Here is a 17626-nt window from a genome sequence, read left to right as displayed (position 1 = left end):
CCACCCCCCAGCATGGTGAGTGTCTCAGCTCCGTGGTGTTTGCCCACAAAATCCCCTGGCACAAAGCAGGTGCTTCATCAATCCTGGTGAAGACAGGAACCAACCACAGCCACACCCTGGGACCCACCCGGGGCCTGCCTACCAGCTGAATCCATGAACTGAGGGCAGCACTAACGAAGGATGAGTCTGGAAAGCCCACCGGCAAGTATTACAGGCCTTCCAGAAGGCCAGGAGGCTGTGGGGCACTCCTGGAATCCACCCCATGTGTGTGCGGCCGGCCCTGGGCTGACGGGCTGGCACCTGGGTGCCGCCTTGTGGGGAAGTGCACACGTATGCTCTCGGCCAGCCGGGGGTCAAGGCCTGGCAGGATAGGCGCCTCCCCAACCGTTCTGCGGGAGCTGTGGGCTGCACGTAAATGACAGGCGCTCACCGGCACCCCTCCCAACCCCCAGGGTGCTCAGTGCAGCCCAGGGGACGGGAGGGTGGGTCCTAGGACCACACACCCCGCACCAGCGTGTGACCTGGGTTTGGCACTCCCCCAGCCCGGCCTCTACCCTCCGAGGATGCCAGGGGCCACCTGTCCGTGACTCTCTGTGGGCCGGCAGGAAGCAGGGAGAGGCTACCTTACCTGGTGTCCCCAGCGCAGCCCTGGGTTTCATCGTCCTTGGAAAAGCAGGGCTCTTCATGAAAACCCAGACATGGGGCCCAATGTCACACTGGGTGCAAGGAGGGATGGGGTGGGGGTGGGGCGTGGAGGGGGGAGAGAAGGAGAGTCTGGGCCAGGTCCGCCAGCCTCCACACTCCATGAAACTCCTGCTTGCACTGGCAGGGGGCAGTAAGTTCAAGTTCGGCCCTTGAACCTCCCCTTGGGCCCTCCCTGAGTCCTCCAACTGCACAGTGGGGACCCCAAGTGGAGGGCAGGACCTCTGAGGGGACGCCAGCACAGGCCAGCAGGTAAGGGTGTTCCCTGGCAGGTGACAGAGCAAAAGGAGACCAGACACAGGACAGGAGGCAAGAGGACAGGCCACTCCCAGAGGCTCTGCCTCTGCCATCAGGTGCGCCCCCCCCCCCCGCCCCCAGGGCTGTTCACCCTAGATGCAACACCCCCACTGGCACTTTCCCGTAAGGCAGGAGATCAGGTTCCCTGGGCAGCAAAGCCCACTGAGAAAAAAAAAAAAAAAAAAAAAGGAGTGCCTTGGGGTCACCTGCAAGCAAGTGGCAAAAAAATCTGGGCAGGCAGGCACCCCCCCTCCCTCTTAGGCCCTGAGGTGTCCCCACACAGGCACCTGCATGTTTTAGATGCAGGGCTGAGGGGTCCCTGGGCAGCCCCAGGGCCCGTGAGGTGAAGCCTACGTCCCTAGATGGGCAGCTGAGATGGACAGGGCTCCAAGGCCCAAGTATGAAACCTCTTCTTCTCTGAAGAATCTGCAACCCAGGGGGGCAGGGGCTGGGGGGAGGGTGTCTGGGGGGGGGGGATGAAAAGGGACGCGGTCAGAGGCGCGATGGCGGCCCCCGAGTTGGAAAAGGTGCACAAGAGAGATGCTTCAGCCCGACCCACGCACTAACTTTCGACTCGGAGTTTCCTGGTAACAGACCAGCGCCTTCTGCTGCGGGAGAGACGGAGAGCCGGCGTTATTCCTCCGCTGCGGCCGCCACTGGCCCAGGCATCCACAACTCCGAAGAGGGGCGCGCGCCTGGGGGACCGGGCTCCTTTGCCTAGGGTCACTGAGGGCGCGCGGGCCACAAGCTCGCAGCCGCACGTGTTCCCACTCGGCCACCCGCGGGCCTGTGGCGAAGCTCCGGGCGGCCGGTCCATCGTCTCCCGGCGGGTTTGGCGAAAGAATCTGAGCCGCCCTCGGGGACTGGCAGGCCCAAGGCCAACTCGCGGGGGCGGCCTCGGGCGGGGACTCGGAGCCGCGGCCCGGCGCTAGCGTCCGGAGAAATGTCCCCTCTCCGACCCCGCCGCCCCAAGCCGGGCGGCACAGCCCACCCCCTTCCCTCCTGGCTGGCGCTCCCATCTCCTCCACTGCAGGCGCCCGAGGCGGCCCTCACTTCTCCAGACCACCCAGGGCCGCCCGCCCGACGGCCTCGGCGCTGCCCGCCCGCTCCGGGTCACGCCCGGAAGGCCCGAGGCCCCCGCGTCCGGCCACGCCATCCGCCGGGCGGCCCCAGGGACTCGCAGCTAGGGTCAGCCCAGTCCCTGCCCATCGCTCCCGCCCGCCCCCCCCCCCCCCGTCCGCTGCCTGGTTCCTGGGGCCGCGCCCCCGCCCGCGCCTTCTCCGCTCACACCCGGACAGGGCGGGGGACCAGGGATCGCCCAGCTTCGGGGCGCAGCCTTCGGGCGCGCTTTACCTGGACGTGCGCGGCGCGCAAACTCAGGGCGCGCTGGAGGATCCTGTCCGGCGCGCCGGCCCTGCGGGCGGGAAGCCCGGGCTTTGAAGCTACGCGGCCGGGCCAACCCTGCCCGGGGCCGCGGGCTGGCGGCAGTTGACCCCGGCGCCTCGGGTTTGCGGGCGAGACGTCGGGGCTCAGGACCGGCTGTGGCGAGGCGCTGGCGGACCCGCCTCCCCGCGGAGCTGGCTTTCTCGGGCTGGGCGAGGGGGCCGAGGGCGGGACGCGCAGGAGCCGCCGCGCGCCCGGCAGAGGCACCCGGAGCGCCCCGCCGTTCCGGGTCCCAGACCCCTTTCCCTCCCCGCCCCTGCTGGAAAGGGGGCCCGCGGCGCGGGGCGGTGCCGGGAGGGGCGCGCGGGGGCGCAGAGGGAACCGCGGCACTTTCTTCGTGTGGGGGAGGGGCGGGCAGCCGGGCTCCGCCCCCCGGGGGCAGCGGGGCGCGCGCGGGCCAATGGGGACCCGGGAAGGGGGCGGAGCCTCGCGGCCGCCACTTAAAGAAACTTGTTGCGGGTCCTCCGCCGGGACGGAGCTTCGGCGGCGGCAGCGGAGGGGCCGGGGTCGGGCTGTGGCGGCGGCGGCGGCGGCAGTGGAGGGGGCACGCAGGTCGGGCCACCGCGCGGCGACCTCGGGTCCCAGAGCGGCCGCAGCGCAGCCCGAGCAGCGGCCCCGCGGGTCCCGGTGCGCGCCACTCCGCGCGCGGCCCCGATGCTGGACATGAGCGAGGCCCGTGCCCAGCCGCCCTGCAGCCCGTCCGGCACCGCCAGCTCCATGTCGCACGTGGAGGACTCGGACTCCGATGCGCCGCCGTCGCCTGCCGGTTCCGAGGGCCTGGGCCGCGCGGTGGGCGCGGGGGGCGGCGGCCGGGGCGACGCGGCCGAGGCGGCGGACGAACGCTTCCCGGCCTGCATCCGCGACGCCGTGTCGCAGGTGCTCAAGGGCTACGACTGGAGCCTGGTGCCCATGCCGGTGCGCGGCGGTGGCGGCGGCGCGCTGAAGGCCAAGCCTCACGTGAAGCGGCCCATGAACGCATTCATGGTGTGGGCGCAGGCGGCGCGCCGCAAGCTGGCCGATCAGTACCCGCACCTGCACAACGCGGAGCTCAGCAAGACGCTGGGCAAGCTGTGGCGGTGAGTGCGCGGCCCCCACGCCCCGGGGGCGGGGACGGGAGCCCCAGCCGCGCGGGCGGGCCGGAGGGGGTCCTGGGGTTCAAAGGGGCTCTGGAGGTGGCCCCGCGCCCGGCCTCGACTCTGCTCCCAGCGGCTGTTCCCAGGGCGAGTTCCAGCGGACAACCGCCCTCCGGCCGCGTTGACCGCCCCCCCGGGGTACGCAGGTGGTCGGGGCCACAGCAGGGCTGCTTGCTGCTCGGAGCAGCCCGTCCCCACCAAGGCGGGGGTGGGGGGGGGTCTCCTTGGGTTCACATGGATGGCTTTGGGTTCCGGGCGCCGGTTCCCGTCTCCTGCCCCTCTCCTCGTGAGCGGGCCCTGGGAGTTTGCACGGATGTCCTCTGTGCCCTGTCCCACAGGCAGTTGGAGGTGAGCTTCTGGAAGGGTTTGAGGGGCCCGGCGTATGTGGTGAGCCTCAGCGAGGACCACCGGTTTAGCCAGTGTTCCCGGAGGTCTGGGAAGCCCGGATGCCCCCGGAGTCCCTCCCCGCTCGTTGCTCGCTCCCGGGAAGCCTCGTTTGTTCCACCGTGTGTTCTCAGCTGGGTTCTGCCTCCTCCCCCGCCTGCCTTAGAAAGCCCCAAAGGGAGGGGACTTACACAGTCTGGGGGCAGAGGGAAGTAAGAAGATGATGGAGATGGAAAGCTTTGGGTTTCGTTCCAGCACGTTCCTTTGACCCTCACCAGAAGTCCTCGCTGGCCGGAGCCCCCGTCCTCAGAAAGGGGGGCGCCCGCCTGGTGCCTGCTGAGGTGCGGGAGCACACACAGGCCTCCCTGTGGGCGTCGGAGGGGGGGGGGCGGCGTGGGTGCCCTCACCGTGCCACCTCTGCCCTGGGTGCTGCAGTTTGCTGAGCGAAAGTGAGAAGCGCCCCTTCGTGGAGGAGGCGGAGCGGCTACGGGTCCAGCACAAGAAGGACCATCCGGATTACAAGTACCAGCCGCGCCGCAGGAAGAGCGTGAAAGCAGGCCAGGGCGACTCTGACTCCGGAGCCGAGCTGGGCCCCCATCCCAGCGGTGCCGTGTACAAGGCGGACGCGGGCCTCGGTGACCCGCACCACCACGGCGACCACACAGGTGGGCGCCCGGGGCCCCACAGCATTTGCCTGCCCCAGCAGGAGAAGCGGGGGGTCTGGCATCCGCTGTGAGATGAGCAGTGGGGTGGGGAGCAGGGGCTCGCTCCCAGGGCTGGTGTCCGCGTCGCCCCAAGGTCCCCCGTGCACACGGGGGTCTGCTTAGCCCCCTCTGAGCCCTGACGTCCTCGCAACTTTTCCCTGGTCGGGTGCCGCATGACGTGGGCGTTTTCTGCTCCGCCTGGAGGTGTTTCTGCTTCCCCTGGCCTTTCTGCGGGTGCTGACCCAGCACTCACTCGTGTCCCCTGTGCGGTGGTCAGCAGCCCAGCCTCAAGATCAGACGGGCTGGGGGGCGAGCCCCGGCCAGCCGAGCAGTCCCCGGGAAGCTGGCTACCGCCGTGAGCCTGGGGGACAGTGAGCTTTGTGTGCGTGGCCTTGTGGTCACGTGCAAGGGGCCGGGCACTTCCTCTCCTTTCCCCCATCTTGGTCTTCTGGGGTAGGCGTGGGGGCCTCCGTGGCCCAGCTCTTCCTGCAGAACAGCGCTTAACGGAATTTCCTCGGCCGAGCAGTGAGGTCTGGGTCTGGCTCTGCTGGAATTTCTGGGAAACGTACAGAAACAAAAAGCCGTTGATTTCTACCTGCGGCAGTCAGCGGGCTGGTTTTCCTCCTGGGTGTGCGTCGCCAGCCGGCCGGCCCCCCACAGAAGGGGCATTCATGCCTGAAATGTGCTCTGTCCCCAGGGCAGACCCACGGGCCGCCCACCCCGCCCACCACCCCCAAGACGGACCTGCACCACGGGGGCAAGCCGGAGCTGAAGCCGGAAGGCCGCCGTCTGGCAGACAGCGGGCGCCAGAACATCGACTTCAGCAACGTGGACATCTCAGAGCTGAGCAGCGAGGTCATCGGCAACATGGACACCTTCGACGTGCACGAGTTCGACCAGTACCTGCCCCTCAACGGCCACTCGGCCCTGCCCGCGGAGCCCGGCCAGCCCGCCGCCGGCTCCTACGGGGGCGCCTCCTACTCGCACTCGGGGGCAGCCGGCCTCGGGGCGTCCCCTGTGTGGGCCCACAAGGGAGCCCCGTCGGCCTCGGCGTCGCCCACCGAGACGGGCCCCCCGCGGCCGCACATCAAGACGGAGCAGCTGAGCCCCAGCCACTACGGCGACCAGTCGCACGGTTCCCCGGGCCGCGCCGACTACGGCTCCTACAGCGGCCAGGCCAGCGTCACCACGGCGGCCCCGGCCGCGGCCGCCAGCTCCTTCGCCAGCTCGCAGTGCGACTACGCCGACCTGCAGGCCCCCAGCTACTACAGCCCGTACCCCGGCTGCCCGTCCAGCCTCTACCAGTGCCCCTACTTCCACCCTTCCCGTCGGCCCTACGCCTCGCCCCTGCTCAGCGGCCTCTCCGTGCCGCCCGCCCACAGCCCGCCCGGCAACTGGGACCAGCCTGTGTATACTACCCTGAGCAGACCCTGAGGGCGCCGTGGCCCGTGGGGGGGGACTGGCGTCGGAGAGGGAGAACCTTTATCTCAGCAAAGACAGAGCCTCGGGTCTTCCGGAAGGGGTGCAGAGGCAGAGGGAGAGGAGACGGCGGCTCCGGGCAAGGGCCTGCTGACGTCTGCGGGCAGCCACGCTTGGAGCCCGACGCCCCGTTGCTTCCGGATCTCCCCGCTCCCTTCGGCCAACAAAGCCCTCTTTTCCTTGTCGCTCGCTCTTGGCGGTGACTGGTGACTGCGCGGGGGACGGCCGTCGGGCCCTCTTCCCTGCAGACAGCAGCCCCTTGGCTTTGCATCTCAGTGGACCCGAGGCAGCCAGAGCACAAAACAAAAAGGAGGGACGAGGCGCGGGGGGCTCCGGCCGCCCGTCTCCCGGGGTCCCCGCCAGCCTCGCGCCGGGAGCCCACGGGACCAGCGGCATCCGCAGCCTGGCGAGAATGCGTCTGTGGGAGCACCTCTCGGGACCAGCCCATCAGCTCCGAGGGGGTCCCACAACGCAGGCTCTACCCAGCGAGGTTTGGCTGGGACTAACGCTTCCCTCGTTTTATTTTATTTTATTTTTTAAGTTTTGTTTTTGAAGCTTCAACACGTTCGATTTGTTTTGGAAGCTGTTGAAACGTATTTATGTTCTGGATTATTTTATCTTTAATTAAGTAATTTGTGCAGAAAGTAGGATTTCAGACAAAACGGAGGCCGGGTTGCTGAGCTCCAGGGCCAGGAGGACGCGTGGGGTGGGGGCCCTGGGGCTCCAGGCCCCGGGGAGGTGGCCGGGACCCTGAGCGGGGAGAAGGGATTGCCTCGTAGTGTCTGTGTCCGGGTTGGGGGTGCCGTGGCCCCCGGGTGAGGTCGAGGCTTAGAGGGCATGGGTGTCCCTGGGCTCCACCCCTGCTGACGACGGTGCCAAGCCGGGGACGGGGTGGCCGGAGAGGCACATTAATCTCGGCTCTTAGGACCCAGACACCACCTACAAGCTGTGAAACTAAAACCTTCTCCACTAAGTGTTTAGAATCTTAGCTTTAGACGAATAATACCCGATTGACGCGTACCTGCTTCCGCTGCGTGCCGACCAACGGTAATCGCCTACTTCATGGAAACTTGTGCCTTTAAAACTTTGTACATTTGAAGACATCCGAGAAGTTGCTTCTTTTTACTTTTTCTACTTTTTCCTACCTTTTTCTAGAAAAAAAAAAAAAGAATTTGTTTTGCATATCTCTTTCTGGGGGTGGGGGCAGGGAACTACAGCAAACTCATTTTTATGCAAAATCCGTTGTTCCGCGTGGAGTTTGGGCTTCCGCTGTCACTTACCTGCTGTGTTCGGCTACTTTCTGACCAAGCAACGCTAACGTTTGTACAGACCGATTTGATAAAATTAAAAAAAAAAAAAAAAAAAAAAAAAAGCTTTTTATCTACTTAGGCTGCGTTTTGTGTGTTGCTTTCCGTAAGCCTGGCGGACGGGGGCTCCGAGAGAACGGGGTCTGGTTCGAGGGCCTTGGCGGAGGCAGGAGTGCAGTCTACCCCGAGCCCTCCTCAGAGGATGTGGGCATCCGGAGCCCCATGGAAGGCAGAGACAACGCTTCAACCCTGGGGCACAGCCAGGCCCCCCCACCCCCACCCCGCCCCCTGCAGGGGCTGTGTCTGGATTTGAACGGATCTCAGAGGCCCCAGGAAGCCGGCCATGCCGCCAGTGTCTTCTTTCCCCAGGGGCCTATTCAGTAGGCAAAGCGGGTCCAGATTCGGGGCCATGGTTTCCTCCCAGGCGAATCCCAGAGCGGGTTTCTGGGTGGCTGGCGGCATTTTTCGGGCGCTGGCGCGGAGCCAAGCTGGGAGCTGGGTGAAAGCTGTCCTGCGAGAACCAGGCAGGGCCGTCTGGTTGGCTGAGTGTCTGCAGGGAGGGATGGTTGTGGGGGGCAACCGCAAGCAAGGGGGCAGCCTCACCCCTTGGCCGGGCCTCCCCGCAGCTGGTGCAGGGGCTGCGTGGGGCTGGGGGCACCCACCTCCAGGCCCCGCAGGTGCTTCTGGGGCATCTCCGGGCCCGAGAGGAAGCTCACGCTTCTCGCGAGAAGCCAGCTCCTTGAAGCAACTCCCTCTGTGATTTTAACGGGGTGGTCCGGGTAGGGGGGCGCCCTTCCCGTCCCCTCGTCTGCCAGCCGCCCGCGTGGCTGCGATCCAGGGCGCGTCCCTCACCCCGCGCTGGAGAGCCACGTCCGGGGCCTGCCAAGAGTAGTGTTTGGGAAGAGCTGCCCGGATTTACGAGGGTTCGTGAGGTCTGGGGCGTGCCAAGCCTCCGGGGCGAGGCGGGGTCTGGGAGGGGGCTGCAAGCCAGGCTCACGGATGCCCCTGTGGAGCCAGTCCAGCACATCCTGCATCCAGCCAAGGGCCGTCCGGGTCCATATGGGCCTCCAGGCTCTCACGTGGACACCCCAAACCAAGGAAAGCCCCTGCAGCCGGCTCCCTGATGGAGGGAGTGAGGCCGCCCCGTTGCCGCTCTGGGGTTGACTCGGGCCCTGCCGGGTTCCCGAGGGCTGGGGTCCCGCCGGGTTTGTTTGGACTCGGAGGGGTTCCTGCGTGTTAACTCCCCAGAGGCCCAGCCCCTCTTCCCACCAACCTGATGGTGCGAGGGCCCTTTTGGCCCCTGTGCCCCAGGCAAGCCTCCCTGGGGGTTCCCTGCGTCTGAGCTCACGGTGACAGCCACCACCTGTCCTCTCCTCTCCAGACACCCCACCCCTCCCCGGGGCCCAGGCTGGTGGCCTCCCCTCCACAGCACTCTCAGACGTTGGAGGCTGAGCCCACAGCCAAGCGTTCTGGGGGTCACGGGGCCCCTGCTCCCCGAAATCTGGGTCCCCAGTGGCCTTGTGAGGAGGTGGTGAGGCGGACACCCCCGGGGGTCAGGACAGCTGGGAGGGGTCCCTGGGACTGCCCTGGTCCGCAGGCTCGTGAGGGTTTTTCCAGCCAGCTCCCCCCAGACAACACTGTTCACAAGGCTGGCCTCACCCCTCCGGGCCCCAAGTCCAAGCTTGTCCAGAGCCCAGTTCCCACTGAGCGCGCTCCGTCGGCCCATCCTGGGGACGAGCTGGCGGGAAAAGTTCCTCATTTTTCATTTCCTTCCCCAGAGCTGAGTGCGTTGCCTCTGACCTCAGCTGAACAGAATGCCCTATTCAGAGACAAAGGGGAAAGGGCGTTTATGACCCAGACCCTGCTCTGATAGATTGGGAAAGCCCCTCCTGGTTCCGCGTATAATTGCTCTTCCTGGGACGACGTATCGGCTTTCAGGAGCAGACTTTCTGTTTGGATGTGAGTTCACGGCCGGCGTGGCTGTCAGCTCCGGGGAGGCCTGTGTCTCTGAGCCGCTGCCTGGGGGAGACCCGGGGTGCCCCTCCTCAGGCCTGCCCAGGGGAGAGGGGGGCAGTTTCCACACCCACCCTGCCTGCTTCGCATTTAGGGGACAGCACCCCAGGGCAGGTGTGAGACTCAGGGTCGTGGCCTGGCGCATGGACCCCGATCTTTCCCCCCCAGTGTCTGGCCCAGGGCCTCCAGGTCAGCCCTGGACAGAGGACCTTTATGGACCTCGTCTCTGGCTGACCAGGGCTGCAGGAACCGTGGGCCACACGGGCAGGGCTGAACCGACTTGTTTCCAGGCCACTGGACACTAAAGTCTTTAGCACCCTGTGTGGACACCCGTCTGGGATACATTCCACCAGGCTTCATGGAAAACTGGGGCTGACCATGAGCCTGTGCTGCAAGATCCCCTCCTCCCACCCCTAGGGAGACCCCAGGTGCACACCCCAAGGCTGGGGGTCAGAGCTGCTGCGCCCCGGGACTCGGTAAGGACCCATTCCCAAGGGAGGGCAGTGTATAACCACCCCGGTGTCTGCTCCTCTGTCTCCCTCTGGGCCAAAGTGTGCCTGCGTTTGGGGTCCTACATCCTGGAGACAGCAGATGTGCAGACCAAGTCCTCCCAGGATGGGGCCGTAGAGGCCCTGGGGCGCCCCGGGGGCCGTGGGAGCCTTCCGAGGAGAAAAGTTGGGAAGGGAAGGAGCAAAAGGGGGAGACACGCGAGGCGTGGACCTGCCTTCAGGTGAGGGTCCTCCTGGAGCTGCGAGCTCAGCACTGCCCACCCCCAGCCCATTTCTGTCCCAGGAAGAGTGGGAATCGGGGCCCTGAGGGTGTCCCCGTCTCCTGCGTTCCCTGCTGGCCTGGGGGCTCCTGGCTGCCCGGCGGTGTTTGGGGGCCCTCCGTGAGGTCAGGACCTGGCTGTGACCCAGTGGCTGGAGGTTCTGCCACTCCCCACTGATCTCTACGTGCCTCCTCCCGTGACCACGTGACAGTGACGGCCTCGCCGAGGTGCCGAGGATGAAGCTGGCATGGCCGTGGCCAGCACACAGACACGTGACAGGTCCCTCCCTGCCCCGTCCTGCTGGTGGGCTTGTCCCTGGGGCCCTGGGGTCCTCGCTCCCTTCCCTCGCGGTGACCTGTTGCCTTGGCTGCCCCTAGCGCAGCCCCCCTGCCTCCCCCACCCACGCTGGGCTGCCCTGTGGGGGGGGGGGTCCCGTGTGCACCCCCCCACCAGCACCCCCACCAGCCCCAGCCTTCCCAGAGGGGCCGGGGCCAGAATTCAGTCCCCGCCGAGGCTGGCTGCCGTGGGAAAACGCAGGACACTTCCCGAGGCCTTTCCGAGAGGCTCCCCAACAGGACAGGAGCGGGAACAGCCTGGGCGGCTGCGGGAGCCCCGCTCACCAGGTCCCCCAAAGCCGAGGCGGGGCCACACGCCCGGCCAGCCGGTCGCCAGGCCCGCCGGTCCCTGCAAAGGGTTAAGGGGCGCGCGGCCCGGTGGGAGTGCGGCGGTAGCGCCTGCGGGCCGGGCAGAGCAGCCGGGCTGGTGCGCGGCCAAGAGCAGCGGGCGAAGGCGCTGCATTTTAATGAATCATTATTGCCGGGGAGGCCTTTGTCTTTCTTTATCCGGTGCACAATAAAAGAATTAATTAGACAGAAAATGGCAGGGCAAGGAACTGACAAGTCATTAAGGGCTGCTGAATGACCGATGAGGTGCGGGCTGGGGTGGACTTCGGCTCCGGAATGATAATGGCCGGGCCGGGTGCTTTGTATGCGCGACCAGCCGGCCCCTGTGCGGGCATTGTGGGCGCTGCCATTGTGGCCCACGGGGCGGGCCGGGCCGGCCCGAGTCCCCAGAGGCAAAGCGGGCAGTGGGAACCGACGACAAAATTGCCGTATTAATTTTTGTGGGCAGACACAGCAGTAAATATTTGGATGCGCGGGGACTTGGGGATGGGTGTTCTGCTCCCTACTTCCTGGCTCAGGGGGCGGGGGTGGAGGGTGGTGGCAGGGGGTGCTCCCCACACTGTGAGACCAGAGACGCAGAAGGCAGGGGTGGGGGGAGGAGAGGAATGGGAGAGGAAAGAGGGGGAGACCCAGAAGAAGCTCTTCCCGGAGCCAGGCTCCGCCACCCTTAGCTGCTGTCATGGTTATTCAGACGTCACCAGGAGAAAAGTACCACCCACAGATCCGGCTCCCCCCCCCCCCCCGAGAAACTGGGTTCCTCAGCGGGTGGAGGGCAAGAGAGGAGCGATGGTGAAGTAGGAGATCATCGGGGGTCCCGCTGCCCACAAGGCCTGGCCCACGGGGTAGGGGCTGGATTCGAAAACCGGCCGGAGCCCCCTCCCTGGTTTCCTGCTGCTTTGCAGCTCGTCTGACCCCCTTTGGTTGTGGTCTCAGGGTCCTCGCGGGATGGATGGGGGTGGGGCTAGAAATCCCAGACAGGTGGGGAGAGGTCTCCCTCGCCCCAGGGGTGATGAGAACGTCAGAGAAAAAGCAACGTTTGTCGCTGAGTCGGTCAGCAACCCTTCCCGTGCGGGGGGCCATGACACCTGGAGTGCCTTCAGCAGGGCTGTGCCCGCATCCTCTCCTCTGGCCCGCACGACATTCTGGAGGGGCCCGACTGACAGATGAGTCCCTTGTTCCAGGACTTGAACATAGGGTTGGGTGGCCAGGCTGGGTCCCAGTGCTGTCCCTGGGCCGCTGAGACCAGAGGACAGCCTCTCAGGCAGCAGAGGGCAAGTGCTGGGCGTCCCTGGGTGGAGGGGGCTCCACCCCAAGTCAGGCTGCATGGAGCAGAGGCCACACTGGTTTCCAGGTGACAAGTGTCTGTCTTCACCACTGGGAAGCACTGTCACTGTCTTTGCAACTCACTGCCTGATGTCCCCTCTCAAACTTGTGAGTGAGCCTGGGTGGACCAGGATGCCATGGGCATCACCCCTGAAGAGGGGAGCCCCCCCTCCTACCCACTTCCTGAGGGCACTCAAGTCCTTTGAGGAACTCATTCACTAATGGGGGAGAGATGAAGGTGGCCAGAGGGCCTGGGTGACTCTGGCTCTAGAAGCCCGAGTCTCCCACCTTTTCCCAACAGGGACAGAGTGTCCAGGCAGAGTCAAAGTTTACCCTGACGCACGCTGCCTGATGCCTGGAGCTTGGGCTTCCCGGGATGCTCAGCTTTGGGCAGGTCACTGGCCTCTCCGGCCTCCGTGGTCTATCTGTAAAATGAGAAGAAGAACGCCCACCTGCCCAGAAACGGTGCTCAGGAAGACAGGGATGCACACGGGTGTACGTAGCACAGGGTCACTCTATGCACATCACCCAACATTGATGTTGAGCTAAACTCATAGGGCTCACACTTCCGCAGGGAGTTGGCCTGCCAGCCACGACAACCAGCTCTATCTGTCCTTCCATCCATCCACCCATCTGTCCATCTGCTCACCCATGCATCCATCCACCCAGCCATCCATCTATGCATCCATCCATCAATCCACCCATCCATCCATTATCCATCCATCCATCCATCCATCTATCCATCCATCCATTATCCATCCATCCATCCACCCATCTATCCATGCGCCCATCCATCTATCCTCCATCCATCCATCCATTCATCCTTCTATTATCCATCCATCCATCCATCTATCCATCCATCCATTATCCATCCATCCATCCATCCATCCACCCATCTATCCATCCATCCATCCACCCATCTATCCATGCACCCATCCATCAATCCATCCATCCATCCATCCATTCATCCTTCTATTATCCATCCATCCATCCATCTATCCATCCATCCATTATCCATCCATCCATCCATCCATCCACCCATCTATCCATCCATCCATCCACCCATCTATCCATGCACCCATCCATCAATCCATCCATCCATCCATCCATTCATCCTTCTATTATCCATCCATCCATCCATCTATCCATCCATCCATTATCCATCCATCCATCCATCCATCCACCCATCTATCCATCCATCCATCCACCCATCTATCCATGCACCCATCCATCTATCCTCCATCCATCCATCAATCTATTCATGTGTCCATCCATCCTTCCATCCATCCAGTGATCATCATACAGCAGGTACAGGGTTCAAAGGAGAGGGAGACTGACCTGGAGAGCACTAAAGGGTCACATAGGACAAGTGCAGAGACTGGGAATCCATACAGGGACCCAGCCTGCTCTGCGGGCTGCCAGGGAGGCTTCCTGTGGAAGCTGCATCTCATGAGATGTTCCCACAGAGGCTTGTCCTTGAGCAGCAGCCTGTGACCTCAGCCCTCATCCAGTGTCGGTCCTGGCAAACAGCATCATCCTTCGCTCTTCATTCAGCCCCCAGGATCCATCTGGACCCCTGGGGCCAGTTCCTTTCTCTCTGGTCCTGAGCGAGCGGCAGCGCCGAGGGGCCGCAAGGGCAGGTCTGAGCCATGCCCCGGGCAGGCAGAGCTGGTGGGCTTGGACCCAGGTGCAGCCCCTCACAGCTCTGGGTCCCAGGGCTTGGCGAGCAGTGTGCCCAACTGACACAAAATTTGCCCGGGCATTTCCAGTTCTGGCCCCGGCAGTCACAGAGAGCCGGGATGGTAGTCACCTGGTAAACGGGTGTGGAACGTTCCACACGGTTCGCGCCTGTCTGTGGTATGGGCGGGGAGCGAGTGGAGGGCAACCCCATCCCCACATGGGCAACGTGCCCCCCAAGTCAGGGCCGTGGCTGTACCTAACTTGCATCCATGACCTGGGCCATCCTGGACACAGCCAGGCACTCGGTGAGTGTTTGCTGGATGAGCAAACCCGTGAGCGCATGAAGATGCCACCAGGGCGTGCGTGCTTCAGATGGGGTCCAGCGCCGCTCCTCTCAAAGAACTAGAACCACACAGACAGAGGCGGGCAGAGCAGCCGCGTGGCAGGAAGCTCGGGGTTAGGACGTCCCCGTCAGGCGGCAGTGGCTAACGCTGACGAACGTGACCTTCAGGTACCAAGAAGCAGCTGAGGTGTTTGTCAAACTCTCCCGCACAAGGTGCGGTACCTGCTAGGGTCGCCAGAGCTGGGGGGGGCGGGGAGGGAGAGTGTGGAGCACTGCAGAGGACATGGGTCTCGCCCTTCCGGGCAGTTTCCAAACGGGCCGGTACGCAGGTGCCCTATAAGCTGCAGGTTCCTCCCGGGCGTGTATACACTCATCCAAAATGGGCAGAACTGGAATGTTCCTTGTAGACTGCCCTTCAAGTGAATCGACGAGCTATGACCTTTCACGCATCGGGATCCGACTCAGCAGTGAGGAGAGTGGAGGCAACGTGGAGCCTCCCGTAGACACAGGACGTTTCGAGACTCCGTTTATGGGAAGTCGTAAAGGTTTGTGTGGGTTTTGATTTTGTTTTTTAAGGCTGCCCCCAGATCCTCCAGGAGCGAGGCCATGAGCACCCCAGCCTCTGGGCTGGGGGCAGACAGGTGTGCAGGGGGCTGGGGACGGGCTGACCTCGGTGCCGAGCCGAGCACGGAGGGCTTCTGGCCGGGCCCCTGCCCAGCCGCCGTGATCTCAGCAAGGGCTCGGAGGCTTGCTGGGCTGGCGCCAGTCTTTGCCCTATTTAATACATGAGGGGACACGGCCTGACAGGTCTGTCCTTTCTCCACAGTGCCCCTGCTGGCTGAGACCCCAGGCCGAGCCCTGGGAAGAGGACAGGGCAGGGCAAGGCCCCGGGCGGCGAGATGGGCTGGGGGCTCTGCTGCAGTATCCGGGGCGCCCCACACCTGTCCGCCCTCTGCACGGCGCAGGGTCTGGCTCTCTCGGGGAAGGAGAAGGGACCCTTGCCGTGTCCGCCGATCGGAAGGGAGCTTCCTCCTGGGCTCTGTCTCCCCAGTGGTCCCATCCGCCAGGGGCCAGCCCGCAAGAGCACACTGGCCGTGCCCACAGAGGAAGCTTTCTTGGCTGTTCCTGAGCTTGACTGGACCTGAGGCTCTGGACTCCGGCTGGACCCCCCCCCCCCCCGGGAGGGCAGTGGGCACACTGGGACGCCCAGGGCAGCCCCGAGGCCAGGAAGGGCCCGCAGGCCCCCTTAGGGTGCAGGGGGCGGGGGGGGGGGTTGCTGAACACCACGACTGGCCCAGCCCCTGCCACCGTGATCGCCTGGCCCCGCGGGAGCTGCAGGGACGCCAGGCGACCCAAGCAGGAAGCGCTGGCGGGAGTATTTCCTTCCCTCCTTCCCCAGCCCCAGGCCCAGCCCCAGCCCCGCCCGCCCGCCCAGGGAAATGGATGTCACAGGCCCGCTGCTGCTGCTGCAGGCAGCCGAGGCTGAGGGGGGCTCTCACCGCTTCAGGAATGCATGCCGTGTGGGATCCTGCGGGCTCTGTCGCCGGAGCTGCGGGGAGGTGGGCGTCCTGCTCCCATCTGGCAGGGAAGTCATTTTCTTGCAAAGCGGGGACGCAGCCAGCTCGGTGCCTTTGGAAAGGAGACAAAGTACATCTTAATTTGCAATGGGGTCTCGGGGCCCTCGCCCCCGCCTCCTGCTTCACACACCTCGGGTGTGAGATGGGAGGGCTGACGTCCCCAGAGCAGGCGCCCGTCACCTGTTCCTCCCATTTGCGAGCTAATTCCGCAGGGTCCGTGGGCGGCAGCGGGCGCGGCAGATCCGGAGTGTGGGCGAGGCGCTCCCTCTGTCGTTACAAAACAGCCCACGGAGCCCCCAAGAGTCCCCAGCCAGATCCTCCTTGATTTCGAGTTTCTGAAGCTCGGGTTTGCGAGATGCAGCCTGCCGCTCCCGGACGCCGGGTCAGAGGGACGGAAGGGCCCCGGCTAGAAGCAGCTTCCGTGGTCCCTGCTGGCTGCCTCCGGCTGGGTGCATCAGGGAAGGCACAGACTCAGTTTACCCACCTGAGAAACAGGCACCGACGCGCTGCCTGTCTGGGGCCCTCGAGGGTAAGGGAGCCAATAGGGAAGGAGGTGCAGGGCGGGCGGCCAGGGGGTCTGCTTGAGTGAGGAGAGGCTTGGACCCAGAAGAGCCGGAGGAGAGGGATTGAAACGCTGTCCCTTGCAGCCAAAGGCAGGCAAGCTAGAGTGATGAGTGCTGGTGGCCCGCTCTGAGGCGGGGCGGCCCCCGGAAGATGCCCGTGAAATGAAGGACACGTGTGCCCCGGGGGGCCGCCACCCACCCAGCCACTGCCTGGAGACCCTGCCCCTTGGGCCCGGGGGGTCCAAAGCTTCTCTGCCACTCCCCGGCCAGCACCTCTCATCCTCAGCTCACACGCCACCTCCTTCGAGAAGCCTTCCTCGACTGCCCCAAACGACGAACCCATCGGATTATTTCCTCTGCAGCTCAGGTCTCCGTCGGCGACCACCACAACAGGTGGGACCACATGGGGCCCGGTCGCCCCGCCTGCATGTCGCAAGTCCCACGAGAGCAGCAGCGGGTTCGTTCTTGTTCCTGCTGACCCCAGCGCCTCTCGCCAGGCGCATGGAGCTGCCCATCAGCAGCTGTGAGCAGCCGAGGGGCTTCAAGCAAGCAGAGGGATGGGGGGCCCCACTCCCCAAGCCGAGCACGTGGTATCTCCCCGATCCCGTGCCTGGGCAGGGGTCCCCCCTGTTCTGCCGCTGGGGAGCCGGGGTCTCCTGGGTCACAAGGCTTCAGAGACTGGTGAGGCCTCTCGAGTTGTCGTCTGCCAACGTGCGGTCCAGGGAGCTGTGTAGACGTCCAGGGACCTCCAGGAGGGCCTTTTCCCCACACCCCCAGAGCTGGGAGGCTGGTGGGCCTCCCCACGGGTGCTGCCCCAGGCTTCCGAGAGCCCAGCCCGGGACGGTCAGCAGGAGCCTCCCACCAGCAGGTGACCTCTCACCGCGGCCAGACTCTCCCTGTCGGTGGGCTTGGGACCCCCAACCGTGGGTGGGCATGACCCACACCTCTGACCTCGGGCCAGACAAGAAACGAACCCAGGCGCTCATGAGGGCCTCACCTCCATCCTTGTTCCTCCCTGGAAGCCTTCTTACCCAGAGAGCTCCCCGTCTCACGGGCAGTCCCAGGCCCAGCCTGCTGCCAGGCTGTGGGGTTTGAGAGAAGGGAGCTGTACTGGCCGGGGGGCCCACCCCACCCCACCCAAGTTTCTCGTGGCCTTGACAAGTGCCTGTGCATGTTCAGAGGGCTGACTCTCTCCGAGGCCGGGACCAGAGCAGGCAGTGCCCTCC

At 65.0% G+C, this 17626-nt stretch overlaps 1 protein-coding gene across 1 annotated transcript; it reads left to right on the top strand.

The window, feature by feature from the left end:
• The first annotated feature begins 2920 nt into the window (after window positions 1–2920).
• On the top strand, window positions 2921–7356 carry SOX8 (SRY-box transcription factor 8). Its single transcript, XM_045460332.1, has 3 exons — window positions 2921–3518; window positions 4395–4624; window positions 5361–7356. The coding sequence occupies exons 1-3, from the start codon at window positions 3097–3099 to the stop codon at window positions 6095–6097; spliced, it is 1389 nt and encodes a 462-aa protein (XP_045316288.1). The 5' UTR covers window positions 2921–3096; the 3' UTR covers window positions 6098–7356.
• The last annotated feature ends 10270 nt before the right edge of the window (window positions 7357–17626 follow it).

The sequence above is a fragment of the Leopardus geoffroyi genome, chromosome E3 (genome assembly GCF_018350155.1).
Source record: "Leopardus geoffroyi isolate Oge1 chromosome E3, O.geoffroyi_Oge1_pat1.0, whole genome shotgun sequence".
In the NCBI taxonomy this organism is placed as follows: domain Eukaryota; kingdom Metazoa; phylum Chordata; class Mammalia; order Carnivora; family Felidae; genus Leopardus; species Leopardus geoffroyi.
The sequence above is the reverse complement of the archived record's forward strand: the minus strand, read 5'-3'. Positions and strand labels throughout refer to the sequence as shown.